Source organism: Lepisosteus oculatus, chromosome 8 (assembly GCF_040954835.1).
Source record: "Lepisosteus oculatus isolate fLepOcu1 chromosome 8, fLepOcu1.hap2, whole genome shotgun sequence".
NCBI lineage: Eukaryota > Metazoa > Chordata > Actinopteri > Semionotiformes > Lepisosteidae > Lepisosteus > Lepisosteus oculatus.
In genome coordinates this window covers 8,330,554-8,348,164 of record NC_090703.1, presented here as the reverse complement: position 1 = coordinate 8,348,164, position 17,611 = coordinate 8,330,554, and the positions used below count along the sequence as shown (strand labels likewise).

At 42.1% G+C, this 17,611-nt stretch overlaps 1 protein-coding gene across 1 annotated transcript in view; it reads left to right on the top strand.

Annotated features, from left to right (window-relative positions):
• The window catches only part of brf1b (BRF1 general transcription factor IIIB subunit b), a 75,017-nt gene that overhangs the window by 24,142 nt on the left and 33,264 nt on the right, over positions 1 to 17,611 (top strand). The window contains exons 7-12 of the mRNA XM_015350309.2: positions 2,607 to 2,756; positions 4,902 to 4,995; positions 6,706 to 6,832; positions 7,727 to 7,766; positions 7,879 to 7,971; positions 9,315 to 9,596. Coding sequence (XP_015205795.1) covers positions 2,607 to 2,756; positions 4,902 to 4,995; positions 6,706 to 6,832; positions 7,727 to 7,766; positions 7,879 to 7,971; positions 9,315 to 9,596 — 786 coding nt within the window. The remainder of the gene's footprint in view (positions 1 to 2,606; positions 2,757 to 4,901; positions 4,996 to 6,705; positions 6,833 to 7,726; positions 7,767 to 7,878; positions 7,972 to 9,314; positions 9,597 to 17,611) is intronic.

The following is a 17,611-nucleotide window of genomic DNA, read 5'->3' as shown; positions in this document are numbered from 1 at the left end:
AGTTCTAGCTATACAGTGTAGTTTGTTGGCCCAGTGTCTCAGTAATATCACATCCCTCCACAGCAGGTCATGTTTCAAGGTCAAGAGGACTTTTTTCCTTAATACCGTGTTAAGATGTAGAACTAAGACCTGTGGATCTAAGCTTCTTTTGTGAATTTCACCATACCTGAATCTTACCTGATTTGTTTACTGGCTAGAGAGACCGTTCCCAACTGAAGTTGTAAAATGATAACAGTTTGATTGTAACTGCTTTGAGGAAAAAAACGACTCCAGAAAGAGGGTTTCCTTTACTGTTTGTAACCTGTGTCAGCATGATCTCTCTGTTCTAATGTTTCAAAGTTTGCCTTTGGAGTAATATTTCATGATCTTTTGATTGAAATGGGTTGAATCTGACAGCCAGCAGACTGAAGGACTTTATGGCACAAATTGAGTACTGAATTTAAAAGGCATTTGTTTCCCATGACTTGTAGGAATCAAGAGCTTTTGAAGATTAATGTCCATTAAAGCACTTGACATTTGTTTCCCCACTGTGGGGCTGTTAAACAGATTGTATCTAAATATGTTGAAACAAGACTTTAGTAAATATTGTTTTTAAAAATCAAGACGTTCATTTATCTTCTTTATAATGTATATAAGGATTAAAAAACATTGGAGTATTTATACGCAGACTAATAGATTGTAAAGAGCACAGCATATACATAAATCTTCAAAAATAAAAGTGGTGGAAACTACATAGAAGTGTATTTAGGCCCAAGAACAGGGGGCCGTGTCTTCACCCAAAGAGTTGTGGGAGAAGGGAACAAGCTACTGGGCCATGTTGTTGAAGCTGAGACTCTGACTTCTAGGAAATGGCTGGGTGAGATCCTTGGATCAGTTCTCTACCAAAAGGGCCAGAGAGGCTGAAAAGTCTCTTGTTGCAAATGTTCTTGCGTTCAAATACTAACTAGGAGGTGCGCCTTTGATGACCCTTTTACCCCTTTTTTGATTGTTGTTGTTGAAAACCTTGGATGAGATTTGTCATTTGCAGTTCATTAGGTGTTTATTCCCCTTTCTGCAAAAAAACCTGTACAAAATGCAGTTTGTGAAGTGATATAAAATCAGTTAAAAAAAAAAAACACAGCACGGAGAGTACTTTTGTCTTGCGCTACATATTTATATAGTATGTTTAGACTAACTGCTCCTATGATCACGGGCAACGTGTAACCCTTTAAAATATTTCTCCACTTAGACTGTTACATTCTAGCTTATACAGGTCCACACTCATGCTTATATATACATTTGTGGGAAAAGAGTTTCTCTGAAGGCGCCAACCAGGTTGAACAATGCATCTTTTGTACTGTTCATTTGGGGCTCAGTCTTGTGCTGGGTTTTCGGTCAGGTCTTTTCTTCCTTTTACCACTTGCCAGGCCACTGAATAGTGGCATTTCCTGTGAAGCTTGCACCATCTGGGTATTAATTGGGCCGGGTTTTGTACATTTCAGTAATAGCAGTTCTAATAGGAATTCTTCCTGTTTTCTGACTTTTGCCTAGGAAATACACTTGGGTCTGAACAGCAGTTAATCCTGAGTCCTGCCAGTGCAGTTCTTTGGTTAAGCAATCAGAAAGCTAGAGAAGATGCTGAAATTGAGAATTAGTGAGGTGACACTGGGAGGTTTTCCATCATTAATTGTTTTATAAGTCGGCGCCTGAAACAAGCAAAGAAACGTAATAGCCTAATTTTGCAGATAGGTAATGGGTGTTTCAAAATGCTTTCTCTGAAGATTTTTCAAATATTAGTCTGTGGTGCAAAAGATTTAGATTACATCAATTTAGACATTAATTTTTTGAGTGTTGTTTAACACCATGAAATTGCTGAGAATAAATATAACTTGGAATTTAATTTTCTTCCGACAGAATACCCATTCTCAATGGTGCAAGGCACATAAAAGCATTGATACTGTAAGTAATAGGTTTATTCCATGCTGAAAAGAGAAGAGAGAAAACACAACATTTTGGCTGTGAAACCTTCTTCAGGTGAGACACCTGAAGAAGGTTTCACAGTTAAAAAGTTGCGTTTTCTCTCTTCTCTTTTCAGCATGGAATAAACCTATTACTTGTTCCTTTGCAGACTACGCATGCTGAAGCAGCTACCCACCTGAACTAAAAGCATTGATAGCGTGTACTTTATTTAAGTGTTGAAATAGTTTTTTTTGGAACACCACAGTGTTCTGTATGTCAGGCTGACATTGTGTGAGACAGAGCCCCCAGTAAGTAAGGGTGCTCTGTTTTTTGTGAGTTCATTTAATCTCAACCCAGATATTCAGGGTGAAGGTTTTATAGTCTGGGCGCTCTATCACGAGTGCTTTGTATCTGAAGTTATGCTTTGACTTTCTGCCTCGGAGACCAAATACTCTTTGAAGCGTTCTTGTTTGTAAATCTCCGTGGCGTGTTTCCCGACTGGGTGCCGTGTTAACCCACAGCGGCAGCACCAGCGAGAGTGGCCGAACGCCTTCTGGCTTATTTAAAGATGATCCTTTCCATGGTTCCCATTGTGCCGTTCGTAACCGCGGCGGAGGCGAGCCGGTTCCCCCGTGAATTGACTCCCCTCCGCTGTTCCGTGCCTCCAGACCCCTGCCTGTATATCCCCCGGTTCGCCCACATGCTGGAGTTCGGCGACAAGAACCACGAGGTGTCCATGACCGCGCTCCGGCTCCTCCAGAGGATGAAGAGGGACTGGATGCACACGGGGCGCAGGCCGTCGGGGCTGTGTGGTGCAGGTACGGTATCTGCCCCCGCTTCACCCCGTTTCTCCTACCCCCCCCACCCCAGGGGCAACATGTGACCCCTTAAAATAAGTCTGTCATCAGTCAGATATGAAATATTAGTTAATAAGTCAGATATTAACATCACTGCTACATATTTATTGTTCCTGTTGTTATTATTTATTCTGTTAAAAATAATAAAGTACTGCCTACATTGTGTGGTGTTGTCTGCTGTACTGGGCATATCCTGAGAGATCAGCACGAATAAGAATTCCAGTGTACAGGTACACATGGCAGTAATCTCCTCTACTACCCTCCACCCTCTGTAGAGTAGTGGAGCAAGATTAGATTTTAGATGTCGCCTAGCCTGGTCCTGTTGTACAATGGACGTAATGGAATATAGAACAGATACAAGCGTACACCTACCAATTTCCTAATCCAACTAAAAGGTTTGTTTTGCTGTTTTTTGTGTGTTGTGGAGTGATGCCCAAAATAACCTAAAAAATGAGTTTGTCTGGACAAACAAACGTCCTCAGTAGAAGGGCTTTTAGACTGCAGTAAGGGCATCTTGGGCTCTTTGTAGTTCAGTGTGCTTACAAACATGACTAGAATGCAAGCAGCTTATGTAATGCATTAACAACATGAACTCCTTCTGGGGATAAGGAAGGGACTGATTTTTAAGTTGCAAACAACAGGTTTCAGCAGCCACAAAATAACTGGCCGCATTGTTCCCTACACCCCCTAACCTTTGAGCAAAGATAGGCTTCCTGTTCTCACCCTGCAGTTTAGTTTCCATTTACGGCCCCTGGTCATGGTCAATAGCAAATGAAGGCCAAGTTTGACTTTGATGGCAAAATATTACACTTAACAGGAAATACATGCTTTGTTTCTATTACAATTTAGTGGTTGAAATGCATATATCATTAACTCAGCTCTATGCATTTGTTATGGAATCCATTGAACTCAGTGAAGAGTTTTAATTCAGGCTTCTGTGTTTCTGTTTGTGATTTTTTTGTTCAAAACTAAGCATTTCGGGGGTTGTGCCGGGATTGTTTTACTGTTGTGATATTGGCATCAGCAGCTAAATCTCTCTCGCTTGACACACTTGCTACATATTAGGCATCGTTAAAGAACTTGACTGAGTGTGAGGAGACACTGGAATGTGGTCAAACTCCCACTTCAGAGGGGAAATGGTCAGTATTTGAGGAAGCACTTGAGGGCAATAGGCATGCTTCCAATTTGATTTAGAAGTGTGAACATTGAAGCAGAAAGTGTGCAGGCTTACATTAATACCATGGTTCCATTGAAGAAGTGCATTGTCTTACTGATTTTAATGGGCCCATTGCAAATCAGCAACAGGAGACTTCAAACCAGGTTCTAATCTGATGCATCATTTCACTAACGAGTAAGCGCAGATGAAGATGTTTTAGAACACTCCATAATCAATGCGTTAATTAAGAGTTCACTGCTCTATCCCAGTATGAAGACACTTAATAGCCAGACTTAATACTAGCAATCTGTGTTGTGCCTGTGGCGGTGCTGAGGTTTTGCGAGTGTGAACTCCATTTCAGTCTTGCTTCTTAAATAAGCAGTTTCATATGCTTTTCTGCAGAAAAAAATTTATGGTCACAAGAAAATGCAGTTATTAAGGTTGAAGTTATTTTCCACATGCGAGCTGCTGGCCAAGACAAGGATGTCTTTTGATTGTAAAAATTAGGTTTAACACATGAAAGAGGGCAGGCACACTTAAGTAGAAGTTGCAGTGTGATGTGCAATACTCTACTCTCAAGCGCATTAATTCCAAATAAACTCTGGATGGAAGGGTGCAAACGTGCTAATTCCTCAGACTAATTTATTTCTTAATGTTGTTAGTACTACTGGAATTTAACCTGGAATTCATGTTCTCATCAGTTTCAGGTCTTTGTGATGTTAAGTGTAGTGTTTGTTACTAAATGATCAATGCAAAGCATTGCACCACATGTATTAATCCTTTACCAGGAAGTTGTTTATACTGTATTTCAAGTTGCTGTATGGTAGTAGATTCTGGTAATATGTGTAGATTTTCCTAAAAAAATGTTGGTTTTCAAAAGGTTATTTTAAATGCGTGTAGTGTTTGTGTGAGACAGAAGCTTAAAACGTGCTGTTGGGTTTTTTCCTCAGCCCTCCTCGTTGCTGCCAGGATGCATGATTTCCGTCGCACAGTTAAAGAAGTCATAGGAGTGGTCAAAGTCTGTGAGGCCACACTACGAAAGAGGTAAGAGGGGCACGGTCACATTGGGACAGACCCACTAAACCTTCATATTCATTTTTGGAGCGAGTGCTTTACAGGGGATTGAAGCTACCTTGAGCAATGTGTGTGGCAGCTCAGGAAGTTTCAGGTTATTCATTTCTGTGAGTTGTATACTTCTCATTAGAAGTATTTTCTGAAAATTGTCTGTTACTGGCATGACCCTCTAATATTGTTAATTCACTAATGGTCTTCACGCAGCGGGTGTTAGAGTTACAGGCCCTATGATGACAACAAAGAAAAGCAAACAGTCAGAGGCAGCCATCCATGTAGGAACAGGATCCAAGTAGGCACCCCGTGTTTCATATCTGTTTGTTTTGTTAGGTCCTAGACTTATACCATAAAGCCTTGAATAATGAACAGTTTTTGAGCAGGAGCAGTTTATGTGATGGGCCATGCTTCTCCTGATACGTTAGGGCCTGTTGCTGGTGTAAAAATTGAACAAGCTTTGGTTGTTGACAAAATATCCCCGGTTCCACCTCTGTCAGAGCAGTAGCTCATACGATTTTGCCAAGGGTCAGGCCACCATGTTAGTTGATGCAGGACCATCATTTTTATCAGATGTACAATGGCCTGCCTGCCCCACTATACCTTATAGTGCTTGGTTGCCTGTTCTCCGAACACAAGCAGCAAAGCCTCCTCGATTCACTGTAGGCCGTCACCTTTTGGGAAGCTAACAGAGGGGAAGTTCATTTATAATTGAGAACAGGAGGCAGGTTGTTACACACCAGGTTATGGGACTCTGCAACAAGCCACACAGCCCTGTTATTGAAGCTACGCCCTGGTTGCTCTCATTATACGGCTGGACGAGGTCCTCAGGTTGATGAGCCACTAGCTGGCGGACATGCTAGGCCTGGACGCGGAGGGCCAGGCAGTCTCCCGTTGTCTGTACACTTCCTTGTGTTTTTGTGCGGGGAATACCGAAGTGCCCAGGGACAAGGAGGACCTTCCTTCGGGAAGGCCGGCCGGCCAGCCCAGGTTGGCTGCCTTTGCACGGTCGCTCCGGTAGTTCTGAGCGGCCGACTGAGGAAGCGGAGATCCATGCGTTGTAGCTCAGCGTGAATTTGCTGGAGCCGTTTGGAGGCACCTTCTGGTTTGGCACGCCGGGGGGGATGGTGTATCGGTTTCCTTGTCAGCGTAAAACTTCTTCCCTTGATGGAGGCTTGGCTTTCTGCCCAGGTTCTCTCTTTGGCCTTCTTTGCACATTTTTTTGTCACACGAAAGTGACAGTTGTTTCATTTAGGTGCCAGTATTAAATACTGGTGTATCATATGTCAAGCCTTTGAATTATTGATTTTAATACTTCATTAGGAAAAGAAAATGTCAAGGGGGAATTCTTCTGTTGCTGTCATTAGTCCTGTAATTTACTTGCATTTCTGTGGCAAAACTGAAGCTCTGATTTGTTTTAGTTCAGTTCTGTATGGGTAGCTTCTTGTGAGTCTATACTTGATCTCAGTTCTCTAATAATAATACATATATTTTCTTCTCGCAATCCTGTAATAACTCAGTCTTTCGTTTTTGCTGTGAGATATCCATTTTGAACAAAAAGCTTCAGTGTTTGTGGGCTGTTTCAAATGTAATAAATGCATCTTTTTAACATGCGAGTTTGTCTTGCTAAACAAAGTGGCTGGAAGACCGAGTTGATGGTCATTTTTGTCTTTAAAATTTGTCTCGAAGGCTAACGGAATTTGAAGATACTCCTACAAGCCAGCTAACCATCAGTGAGTTCATGAAGGTAGACCTGGAGCAGGAATGTGATCCTCCTTCATTTACGGCCGGACAGAGAAAAGTTAAACTCCAGCAGGTATAGTATTCTGCTCTGTGCTCGCACAAGTATTTGAGGTGTCTGAACATGCATTGTTTGGGCCCCTCAAGTCTATCATTTAAATTACTGCTTTTTTTGGTTAACAAAAATCAGCTGTTTTCTCAGTCAGGAATCTCGGGGGGGATGGAGAAAGGACAGTGAACTGTACAAGCATGCCTTCCAGCCATCTTCATACAAAACAGAATTCAGTCTGATTGCAATTTTATATATTTTTTACAGTACAGTGTGACTTCTCTGTATTATATAACCAGCAGCTACAGTATATCACCAAGCCACTAAAACTAAGCAGGAGTGAGCCTGGCCAGTACCTGGATGGGAGACGTCCTGGGATAGTTGGGGTTGCTGCTGGAAGAGGTGTTAGTGATACCAGCAGGGGGCGCTCAGCGTGCGGTCTGTGTGGATCCTAATGCCCCAGTATAGATGGGGACACCATATCTGTAAAAAAAGGCGCCGTCCTTTGGATGATACTTAAAACCAAGGTCCTGACTCTCTGTGGTCATTAAAAATCCCAGAGCATTTCTCATGTCCTGGCCAAATTTCCCCCTGGCCTTTACAGCTCATGGCCTCCTTATAATCCCCATCTGAGTTGGCCTCAGTACTCTGTTGTCCTCTCCACTGAGAGCTGATGTGTGGTGACCGTACTGGCGCACTATGCCTTTTCATCATCCAGGTGGGGGTGCACATCAGTGGTGGTGGAGGAGGGGAGTCCTCGTTATCAGCAAAGTGCTTTGAGTGGAGTGTCCAGAAAAGCACTATCTGTGTATAAGGGTTATTATTACCAGTTATTACCATCAATGCTAGACAAACTGTTAGGACAAACCGTTTGTGCTGTTTCTTTTTTTTTTTTACTGTTTCTTTTTACTGTTTTCTTAGCTTGAGCATGAACTGGCGAAGAAACTAGATGAAGTGGAAGGTATTTATTATTTTCCATTTAATCTTGTGTTCCTCATTGAAGCTAATTACAAATCATGTGCAAGTTTGTGATGATGGGCTTCATTATTCTTTTTTTTTTTTAAATCCCGCAGGTGAAATATCAGGTTACCAAGATGAAATTGAGACAGAACTTGAGAACAGCCGTCCCAGGTTGAAAGGGCTCTACGCATCATATGCGAAGGAAGGTACAGAGAATTTACAATCTCACTCTGTTGAGCACCTGCTGTTTCTTTAAAACATCCCTCAGTTTACACATAAGGAACATGATGTCATCAGCTAATCACTGTATCTGATGGGTCTAGTCTGGAATGACCTAACTCTGTAGCAAAATTAGTTCTGCATTTTTAAATTGTTTATTGTGCATCTGTCTCTAAAGTGGAGTCATTTTTTTAATTTTAAGCTTTTGTCTATGATAAAACATTTGTTTTACCACCCCAGACTGTCAGCCTAAACCAAGAATATGCATTAATTAAAATAAACATTGCAAAAACAAACCCCTAAGTGATGAAACGTCACGTCATGCCAGGCTCCCCATCAGAGGCCGTTGTACAACACAATAGCATCTGATGAGGCATTCAGTGATGCAATTAATAAAATCCCCTCTCCTTGATTTTAATAAGTATGTAAGTATATCTTTTGAAATATTTGGAATGCCCTTGTTTGGATGTCAGTTTATTTTTTCTAGTGCAGACAAAAACAATTTAGTTTGGTTTTTCTTCCTATTTTATCCCCTTTTGCCACCTATTATCACCCCATCCGGTCAGAAAAGATCAGTTCTTGCAGGAATTTACTGGATGGGACGCAAATAAAACCTTTTCTCGCTCGTCAAACTACACCGAGCTATGCGTGTGCATTTTGACATGTTCGGCCAACATGCAGGATGTCTATAACAGAGTAGAGTTTATTGCTGTCTGTACGTTCATGTATATGTACATTGGAGTTCTTGTTTGCGCACCATGCAGTATACGGCACAGGACAACGGACAACACCACACAACATAGACAGTCCATTACGAACATAATAAGTAACAACAGGAACAATAGATGTGCTGCGGAGAACAATAAATATGTAGTAGTGGGGAACAAAACAGTCCATGCAAAAAAGTGCATAGTGCAGAGGTACATTGAGTCCTGAGGCACTGCAGTCAGCTGTTAAGGATGCGCACTGCAGTAGGGTAGGAGCTGTTTTTGAGTCTAGTGGTTTGTGCTTTAACAGCGCGGTACCGCTTGCCAGAGCGCAGGGGGAGAACAGTTTGTAGCCAGGATGGTTGGGATCCGGAGTGATGGACTGGGCTTTATTGCGACAGCGGATGGTGTGAATCTCACCGATGGATGGTCAATCACATCCTATAGACCTCCGTGCCGCTGCCACAGCCTTGTGTAGTGCATCCTTTGTCATGCATGGTAGTACTGCTGTCCCACAATGGTCATGTGAATTCCACAGCCTCGCCAGACCCCGGACACAGCGGCGCGCGGCGCGGCACTAACCAGCTGTCAGTGCTACAGCGTGCGCCCTTGTGCCGTTTCAGACATCCAGGACGACAGCCTCTCGCTGGCCTCCAGCAGCCTCGCCGGGGACGACGAGCGCGACGACGAGGAGCTGGAGGCGGCGGCGCAGCACCTGAGCAAGGACTTCTGCCACGAGGTGCTCCCGCAGTCCGGCGGGCCGGGCGCTGGGGGCGAGCCGGGCCAGGCCTCGCCCGCCAAGCAGCCGCTGCCCCTCGCCACGCTGCTGGGCCCGCTGCCCACCGCCGCCAGCCTGGGCCTCACAGAGTCCCTCAGGGAGTGCATCGCCACCGCGAACGAGAACGGTGAGGCCGTGTGAGCTCGTCACACTTGTGAGGCACCAAGAGGAAATACGCTCTAATCAGTACGTCCTTTAAGGGAAAAACACCCATGTTTTAAAAAAACTCAATATACTTCTGTTACCAACTGTAGCACTGACAGTTGGTTATAATTGTGATGCAAGCCCACAATCAGATAGAACCGAGGGTGTTTTACCTCAGACGTGAATGTGGAAGAGCAGAGCCCACAGCTCACTGGTACCCTGTGTCTTTGTTTTGCTTCATTTAGCAGTATCGCTACCTGTTACATGCGTCTCTCCCCGAGACTTGTAGTACGCCGTTGCTGTTTTGTACTTGGCTAGCGGCTGTGTACACATAGCTTCTGAATTGCGGTGAAGCGCGCCGGTACACCTGTGACATGCGTGTAGCCCGTGCTGTAAGTGTCCGCCTTCTGCCCCGGACTCTGCTCGATGAGCTTGATCCTGCACGCTTTCCTGAGGGGGCCTGGGTGGTGAAGAACGCCACGATCTCTACACCTCTGGAAGATGCAAAGGAACAAGTACATTTTTTTATTCCATGCTGTAAAGAGAAGAAAGTAAACGCAATGTGTCGGCTTGTGGAGGCTCCACAGCCGAAGCGTTGTGTTTATTTTCTTCTCTTTTCAGCGTGGAATAAACCTTTACTTGTTCCTTTGCATGCTGACGCAGCTCCCCACTTGTATCTCTGCAAGACGCTCTTTAATGCTGCCTACATCGTCTATAAAAACGTGCTTTTAAAATCAGATTTGTTGTTGCTAGACTGTCCTTTGGGTTGTGCCTTTTTTTTGTTAGAACATTAGTGTTAGTGTTCAGAGAAGTTGTCAGATGTAATCAAACCAAGGCTGTTAAAGAAGTGTAGGTTTGTAGACCGGCATTGCGCTAAGGCGAATTATGCTACCTTAATGTTGTATGTTTTGGGCTTGGACATCGCTTTTGCCTGTTTGCAGGTTAGCGCTGTTTTCTGGTTTTGCTTTGTGGGGGGCTGTGCTGAATGGCCCTGTGAGTCCATTGCTATCTGCTGGTGAAGGTGCACAGATCCTGCTTGCTGTGGAGAGCCTAGTTTTGCTCCACTGGCGTAGTGGTGGGAGACCGTTGATTGAACAGAGCTGATAGGAAAACTCTCCCCCCCTGAGCTCTCCCCTCGCTCCCGCCAAAGTAGCAAATGCTGAAAGATGTTCTGGCAGAGTCTCAGCATTCTTTTGTCTACAGGCTTTAGGAGGGATTAAGTTGGAAAATGTTCTCTCTCCATTAATACTTCAGACCTCTGTATTCAAATGTACTGATTAAATTAAATTTACTGATCAGTTATCTATAAGCTTGTTTCTGTAGTTCGTAAATCAGAGATTTTAGTTTGTTTCTTTTTCAGAGGAGCAGCTCTGGATCAGAAGGAGAGAAACAAATTCTCAGTGTGTACTGTTCAAGGGCTCTCCAAAAGTTTCTTTAGGAATCTGTACGTCACCGTGGATCTCTGCCCCTAGACTTCCATGGGTTTTCCTAATTGAGGGGGATTTCAGTTGTGGATGTTCAAAGCACCAGCTCTGTCTTTGAACCTCTGGTGCGCGTTGTACCTTGTCATTAGCTGTCCACTCTGCCAGCTGTGTAATTTGTGCTTGTTGAATCTGGGTTGAAGGCACATCTGGACCAGAAGATCATGAGGAAGGGCCTCTTTCAATTCTGTTTCTTTCATCCATGAATGAGAGCTGTGCATCTAGTGTATATTTTTCATGGTTTCTGTTAGAGTTTATTTCTATTTCTATTTCATTTTATTTTCAAATGCTTTATAGATATGGCTTAATCAGTATGTATGTATGTGTACAAACATACACAAGAGGTTTGTATCTCTTGGTGCAGTCAGTGCTGCTGCCACATGTCTCCCTCAGAATGACTAACAGCATTCTCTGGGGTGAATAGCGTTACTGACTTTGAGTCCAGATTACTGTAAAGAAACATTGATGGTCTCCGGCCTTATGTTTAAAATGTAAGACTTTTTATTTAAGACTTTAAAGTTTAAAGTCTTAAGTAAAAAATTCAGTTTTAAGGCACAGGTTTAACACACTTTTCATTCTCCCCTCTTGATGCTTTATATCCATTCCTTATCAAAAAGGTGCTCTTCCTGGCAAAGGTAATTGTGGATTGAGCAGAAAAAAGGTTTTTTGTTTACTGTTATTTCACAACCCTATCATGTTATTGAAAGAAAACCGAGCCAAATCATACTTTAATCAGGATCTCCTCTACGGCAGTACTGGGGGAAAAAAAAGTGCACGAGTGGCCAGCTGATTAAGGATAATCGCTGTTGAATTGGAATTGTAAAGATGGTTTTACCGTTTTTGGCCACCAGCATCACTCTGCACTTGGTAATGGCTCTTGCAGTCTGCTGCAGTAACAGAGGTCTTTAGTTCGTGCCTGTAAGGTGATGTTGACAGTAATTGCAGAGCACCTAGTAATTAAATGAACATGCACTCTTGTTGACATCCAGAAAAACCAGCAGCTTTTCCAGACTTCAAAGCTCACTAAAATAAGAATTTAATCTTACACCAAACACATTCGGCAACGGTCTTTTTAAAATCCGAACACCTTTTAAATACATTATTTAGTGTTATTTGTACATGAATTAAGATGCTTTTGATGTCTTTATAGTGTACAGCTCGGGGAAAAAAAACCTTAGTCACCAAAGCATAAGTTTACTTCATGAAAGGTAACTTTTTGTACCATACGTTAGGGATTTCTAGTTTATTCTCTAAAGTTATATTTGTTTAAAAAAACTCTATAAACATTTGAAATAGCCTATATTTTAACAGAACTGTGAGGAAATTTAGTAGATTATTAATCTAGGTATAGCCTAGTAGAAGTATTGTCATCATAGATAATTAGTCGGGTAATGTTCTGTTCTTTGTGATTGCTGACCTTTCAACAAGAATAATCTTTTTCTTTCAATGCTAGATGATCTCTGTAAATATAAAAACTCTTTACAGAAGGAATATGAGAATGGAGTTATTTCCTATGGCAGATTGATCAGTATACTTTAATGCCCTCTGTCTGCACTTACTGTAAGAGAGGCTTTGTCAGATGCAGGCTGAGGCTGTCACGCTGACCTTGTGTGGGCTGCTGTTCATCAGCTGGAAATTCCCATCTTGCAAATCAACAAGGAAAATGTATCACAAAAATCCATAAGCAAAGCCATTGCTGACGTTTAACATGTTCCTAATCCGTTTAATTGCCTAACATAATTGCTTATGTTAACACTCACCTTCTGAAAGTCTGACTATGCTCACAGGATAACGGAAGAGTTCGAACCTGAGCTTTATTGTTTCTCCACTGCGTCTCACAGCTTAGTCTAATCTCGCAGTGCCTCTTCCAGTTTCTGAACTTGGTGTGTACAAGAAGGATTCATTTTGGGCCCAAAGCCACTGAAAAACATTACTAGCGCGCCTAATCTTGTGCCTCTCGAGTGGGGTCGTACACACAGGATAGCAAAGTTGCTTCAGCAGGACCTGTGGGAATTGCACAGGCGTGTTTGTAGTAACATGAAGCACATCAAACATGAGAGCCTGAGCAGTGTTTGATGATTGAGTTCCTAGCACAAGGTCAGAAAGGGCAACACAGAGAAAGTGCCTCAGCCCCAGCTGAGGAATGTTGGCAAGTGCAAAAACAGATCATAAGACTACAGTTACGCTGGGAAACTTTTGGAGCTCTCTAAATAAGAACGTATTTTTTTTATCTGATTTGAAAGATGTCGCAACTTTTTTCTAAAGGGACAGTGCAATGCCTAAGGCTTAAGTCTTTGATTGATATTTTGTTTTAGAACTTGGAGCAAGTTTATATGGCCGTATATGAGTCACTCACAAATATGTTAGACATATGGCATATTCAAAGAACGACCTAGAAAGGGCTGAGAGTATGGAGCCTTGTCTGATTGCGTGAAACATGTTTCAAGGTAGGCATCGGCCAGAAATGCCAAAAGACACTTTCTGTCATGTGTGGACACACATTAGAGTTCCATGCTTGTTTCTCAGGGCCTGTCTTGGCAATTTGTTCTGGGATGGTTAGAGTTGTAGATAGAACAAAGTAGGTGCTGTAAGAGCATCAGACCTTGCTGCAGGGCTGTAATAGAGCGTATGTATGTATATGTTTATGCACCCTATTGCACAACACACTTGTTACTGAACAAACACAAGTCGGCACAATACAGTATGTGTATTATGAGCTTTAGTATTTAAAGCTGCCTAGTTTTATTAATGCAGCTTAGTTTTAGATGAGAAGAAACCGGCCTCGTCATTTGTCTGTCTTTTAGTTCACGTTGATCGGACTCTTCAGAAACTTGATCTCAATAACTCACACGAGCACTAATTAATCCTTCACATTTCCCAATCCATGCGAATTGGTCTCTTTTTGAAGGATTGCAGATTATCAGATCCACCCCAAACATGCAGCCCCCTTTACCCCCTTTCCCTGCTTTCCCTGTCCCCTCCCTCTTTCCTGAAGAAGACTCCACGGTCGGAATTTTCTTCTTTCTCCTTAACATGGAATCGACATCTCCTAGTTCCTTTGCAACTCCCTGCTTATAATCTGTTCACCTGCCTCTGCATTTCTCTGGGAGTACTGATTTTACTCTTGCTTAAGGTTCTGATGCTGTGCCTTGGATCACCTGACTAGAGAAATTGAGTCTGAAGCTGATGCCAAGATAGTGACTTTCTGAGGTTTGTCTGAAGACCTGCAGCTATATAATCAAGAAAGCAATGCAAATAACTGCATGTGCATTTTGCTCTCTTTTTCAGCCCTTTCCTGACCATTCAAACTTTTAAATGATTAGTTCCTTGACCAGAGTTAATTAAGGATTAAACCTCGTTGGAGACTTTGCATGGTCTGTTCGCCTTTGCTTAAAAGTTGCATTGAAGATGATAACATGCAGATCTTTCCTGTAAGGCTGTGCTGGCCTCTTGAAGTCTGTATAAAAACTAATACCGTAACTAATTTTGTAACTGATGTCTCGATGCCTTCTGATTCTATTTCTGCTATAAAAAGCTGGGCTGTCAAAAAAATGTTTTGCCTCTTAATCGTGTTAAGATTGAGATCGTGTTACTAGGTTGCTCCCATCAGTTATGTACAAGTAGTGCTGTAACCTAGACCATTGACAACATTATTCCACAATTAAAAATTTGGGGATTTTTGTGTTCCTGGATGAGTAGCCATTGAGCCCCATGTGCAGAATATTGTCAAGATGTCATTTTATTTTAGAAATACTGACGAGCCACACCGGCTGTAGCAGAAACAATCCACACAGATGTGGAAGTATTGAAGCATACATTTAGAAACGTATATGACAGCTGCTGCATAAATTAATGTGTGTATTTCCCCTTTTATGTCTTGCTAAATGTTTAATTTATGAATGTTAGAAATTTAACGTACAAAAATGCATGAACCAGTTTTTCTAATAGATTTGATACTGGTAAAGACCTGCTTGCAGGAGTGTCTTGTACTACAGTTAACAAGCTGCAGTCAGAGTGTTAGTGAGAATTCGGCAGCAAGAATCCTGACAAGGATCACACAAGTGACCACAGCAGTCCTGCCTTGGAGGAACAGTTGGGCATTTTGCGGAGTGAACAAAGGTTGATAAAAAGGACTTATGTTTTTTTTTCCTATTAAAAAATGGTGAGCATTTTTTTAAAATGGGTGACCTAATAAAAATTAGGCCGATTAAACACTATACCAGCCTTTCAGAAGATCTCCATAAAATCCTGCTATGTTGCACTCTGTTTTACAGCTGCTATTGTCTTTGACCTTGCAACAACATTGCAGGTGATTCTGCACACTATCGTTACACTTAGGAGAGGACAGCAGCAGAGCAAGAACTGCTTTCTAAATACGTTTGTCAAAAGCTTGCAGCATGATTTTATTGCTTGGGTGCAGTGGAAGTTAATGTTTTTGTAAGTGTCCGCACATTTTTTGGTGTTCTATATAAGAGAAAAGCATACGTTAAGCATTGTCGGGTTATTATGAAGCCAGGAATGCACTGTGTTGTGTGGGCTTGACTAAAGTTTCTGGATGTTGACAAACTGACATACTTAGAGGAGCGTTTTATAGGTCACTTGCTGGTGGATAAGAGGTTTATTTCAGGTGTTAGTGCTGCCCATGAGGAGAGAAGAACTAAATGTGCTCGGCCTGAATACAAATCCAGAGAAACGAATAGTGTCTGAATAGGTGGCTTGTCTCACCTGGCACCTATTTAAAGGATGTTTCTTTCCTGGGGTAAGGCCTCACTTAAAACAGAAAGCGGGGGCCCCTTTTTAAAGAAAGTTACAACAATACAGTTTAAATTACAGTGGGCGAAACCAAAATTTGAAGTGAGGAACATGGGGAAACAGATCTGCTCTGTTCAAGCATCCATTCAGAGATGTGCAGAGACTTTGGAGAGTGATGTTCAAAAAGTGTGCAAGCAGGAATGTTTACTTGAGACCTACATCAGCAACAAGAGCAGTGCTCGCTGAAAAGATCCTAGACAAGCAGAAACAAATGTAGGTGGGATTTGTAGGGTTAGACTTTGCTACAATGGGTGCAGTAGTACACTAGAATATTGACTGGCTACTCCAGTTCTTTATATTTCTGGTTATATTCTGGTTAAGGTTAGGTGTTCAGCATGTCGCCTGCTGGCAGGGCGTGTCTCCGGCGTGACGCTGGCGTGTTGAAACAGCACATCCGTGTGTCCAAACAAATGGGCAGGCTTGCCTCCCGTGCAGTTTGGCAGTTGACCACTGGTAGCGAGGAGGCATGAGGACCCAAGATCCTTTGCCAGGGGGGTCAAGAGTACCCCTCCCCCAAGAACCCTGCTGATTTGACTTCCTTGTTTCCAGGAAGTATTGGAACGTATGTGTACTCACCCGTATCCATAATACCGGTGGGTGTGATTGTTATTTATAATGTTGCTGCATGATGTATTTTTCCCCCTTTCTGTCTTTCTCAATGCTTAATTTATGAATGTCATTAATCGAACATCACAGACTAATAAGTAATTAATAACCTGTTTATTAATTTAGGGTTTGTTTCTGATATTTCTCAGCAGTCTTCCATGGTAAGCTTTAAGAAGGGGTTTCTACTTTATAGATAAGCTGCCAGACCACCAGTTTTGTCTGATGTAATATCACATTAATGTGGCCCTCCTGTTTTCTTTCAGCTGACTGCTTTAAATAATGAAAGGAGACAGCACTTGGAACCCAGTCTTGATTGTATCATACTCTGTCTTTATTAACTTTACCAGCAATCCTAGAAAAAACGTGAACCTTAAGATTCTACGTAGTACTTGTCACAATGTAATCACCCAGGACGAGTCAGGATAAATAAGAATACGTTAAATATTCGATGACATGTTACGCTTTCTATAATATTGATGTAGCATACAGTCACTGCTTTCATTTGCTCACACACTGTACAGTAAGAAAGCTCAGAAGTAACTAATAAAACTTGATGCAGCTCTGTGTTGTCTATAGCAGCTATCTAGGCTTGGCTCTTTGCAGATATGAGGAATCTATAGTACGCCTACCATTTTTTTAAAAATCTGTTCCCATCAGGGTAATAATGCCCAGACTTATGGTTATGTACTGTACATCTGCTTACAGGATAGCGTATTATGAGAGCGTCATGTAAAGACCTCTGGAGGTGTTTCGAGAGTTAATCTGTGATGCAGGAAAGATTGCAGGTACAGTATATAGGGAGTGTGGCAGAAAAGGCCTCCATTGCTTCCTGGGGTCAGACACACAATTAAATCCATGAACCGAACTGAGACTTGAAATATAGGTTAAAATGAATTACATTTGTTCTTACCTGAAACATAAATTATCCTTAGTCTTTTGAAAACTTGGTGCGTGCCTGGATATATACATTGCGAAACATGCACCTCTGTAATAAAAAAAAATCTAGGTATTGAAACATTTTATCTTGTATAGATTTGAAGATGTTTAAGTGATCAGTGGTGTACCGCTGATTCAGGTCCATACCAAAGTTAAATGTGAT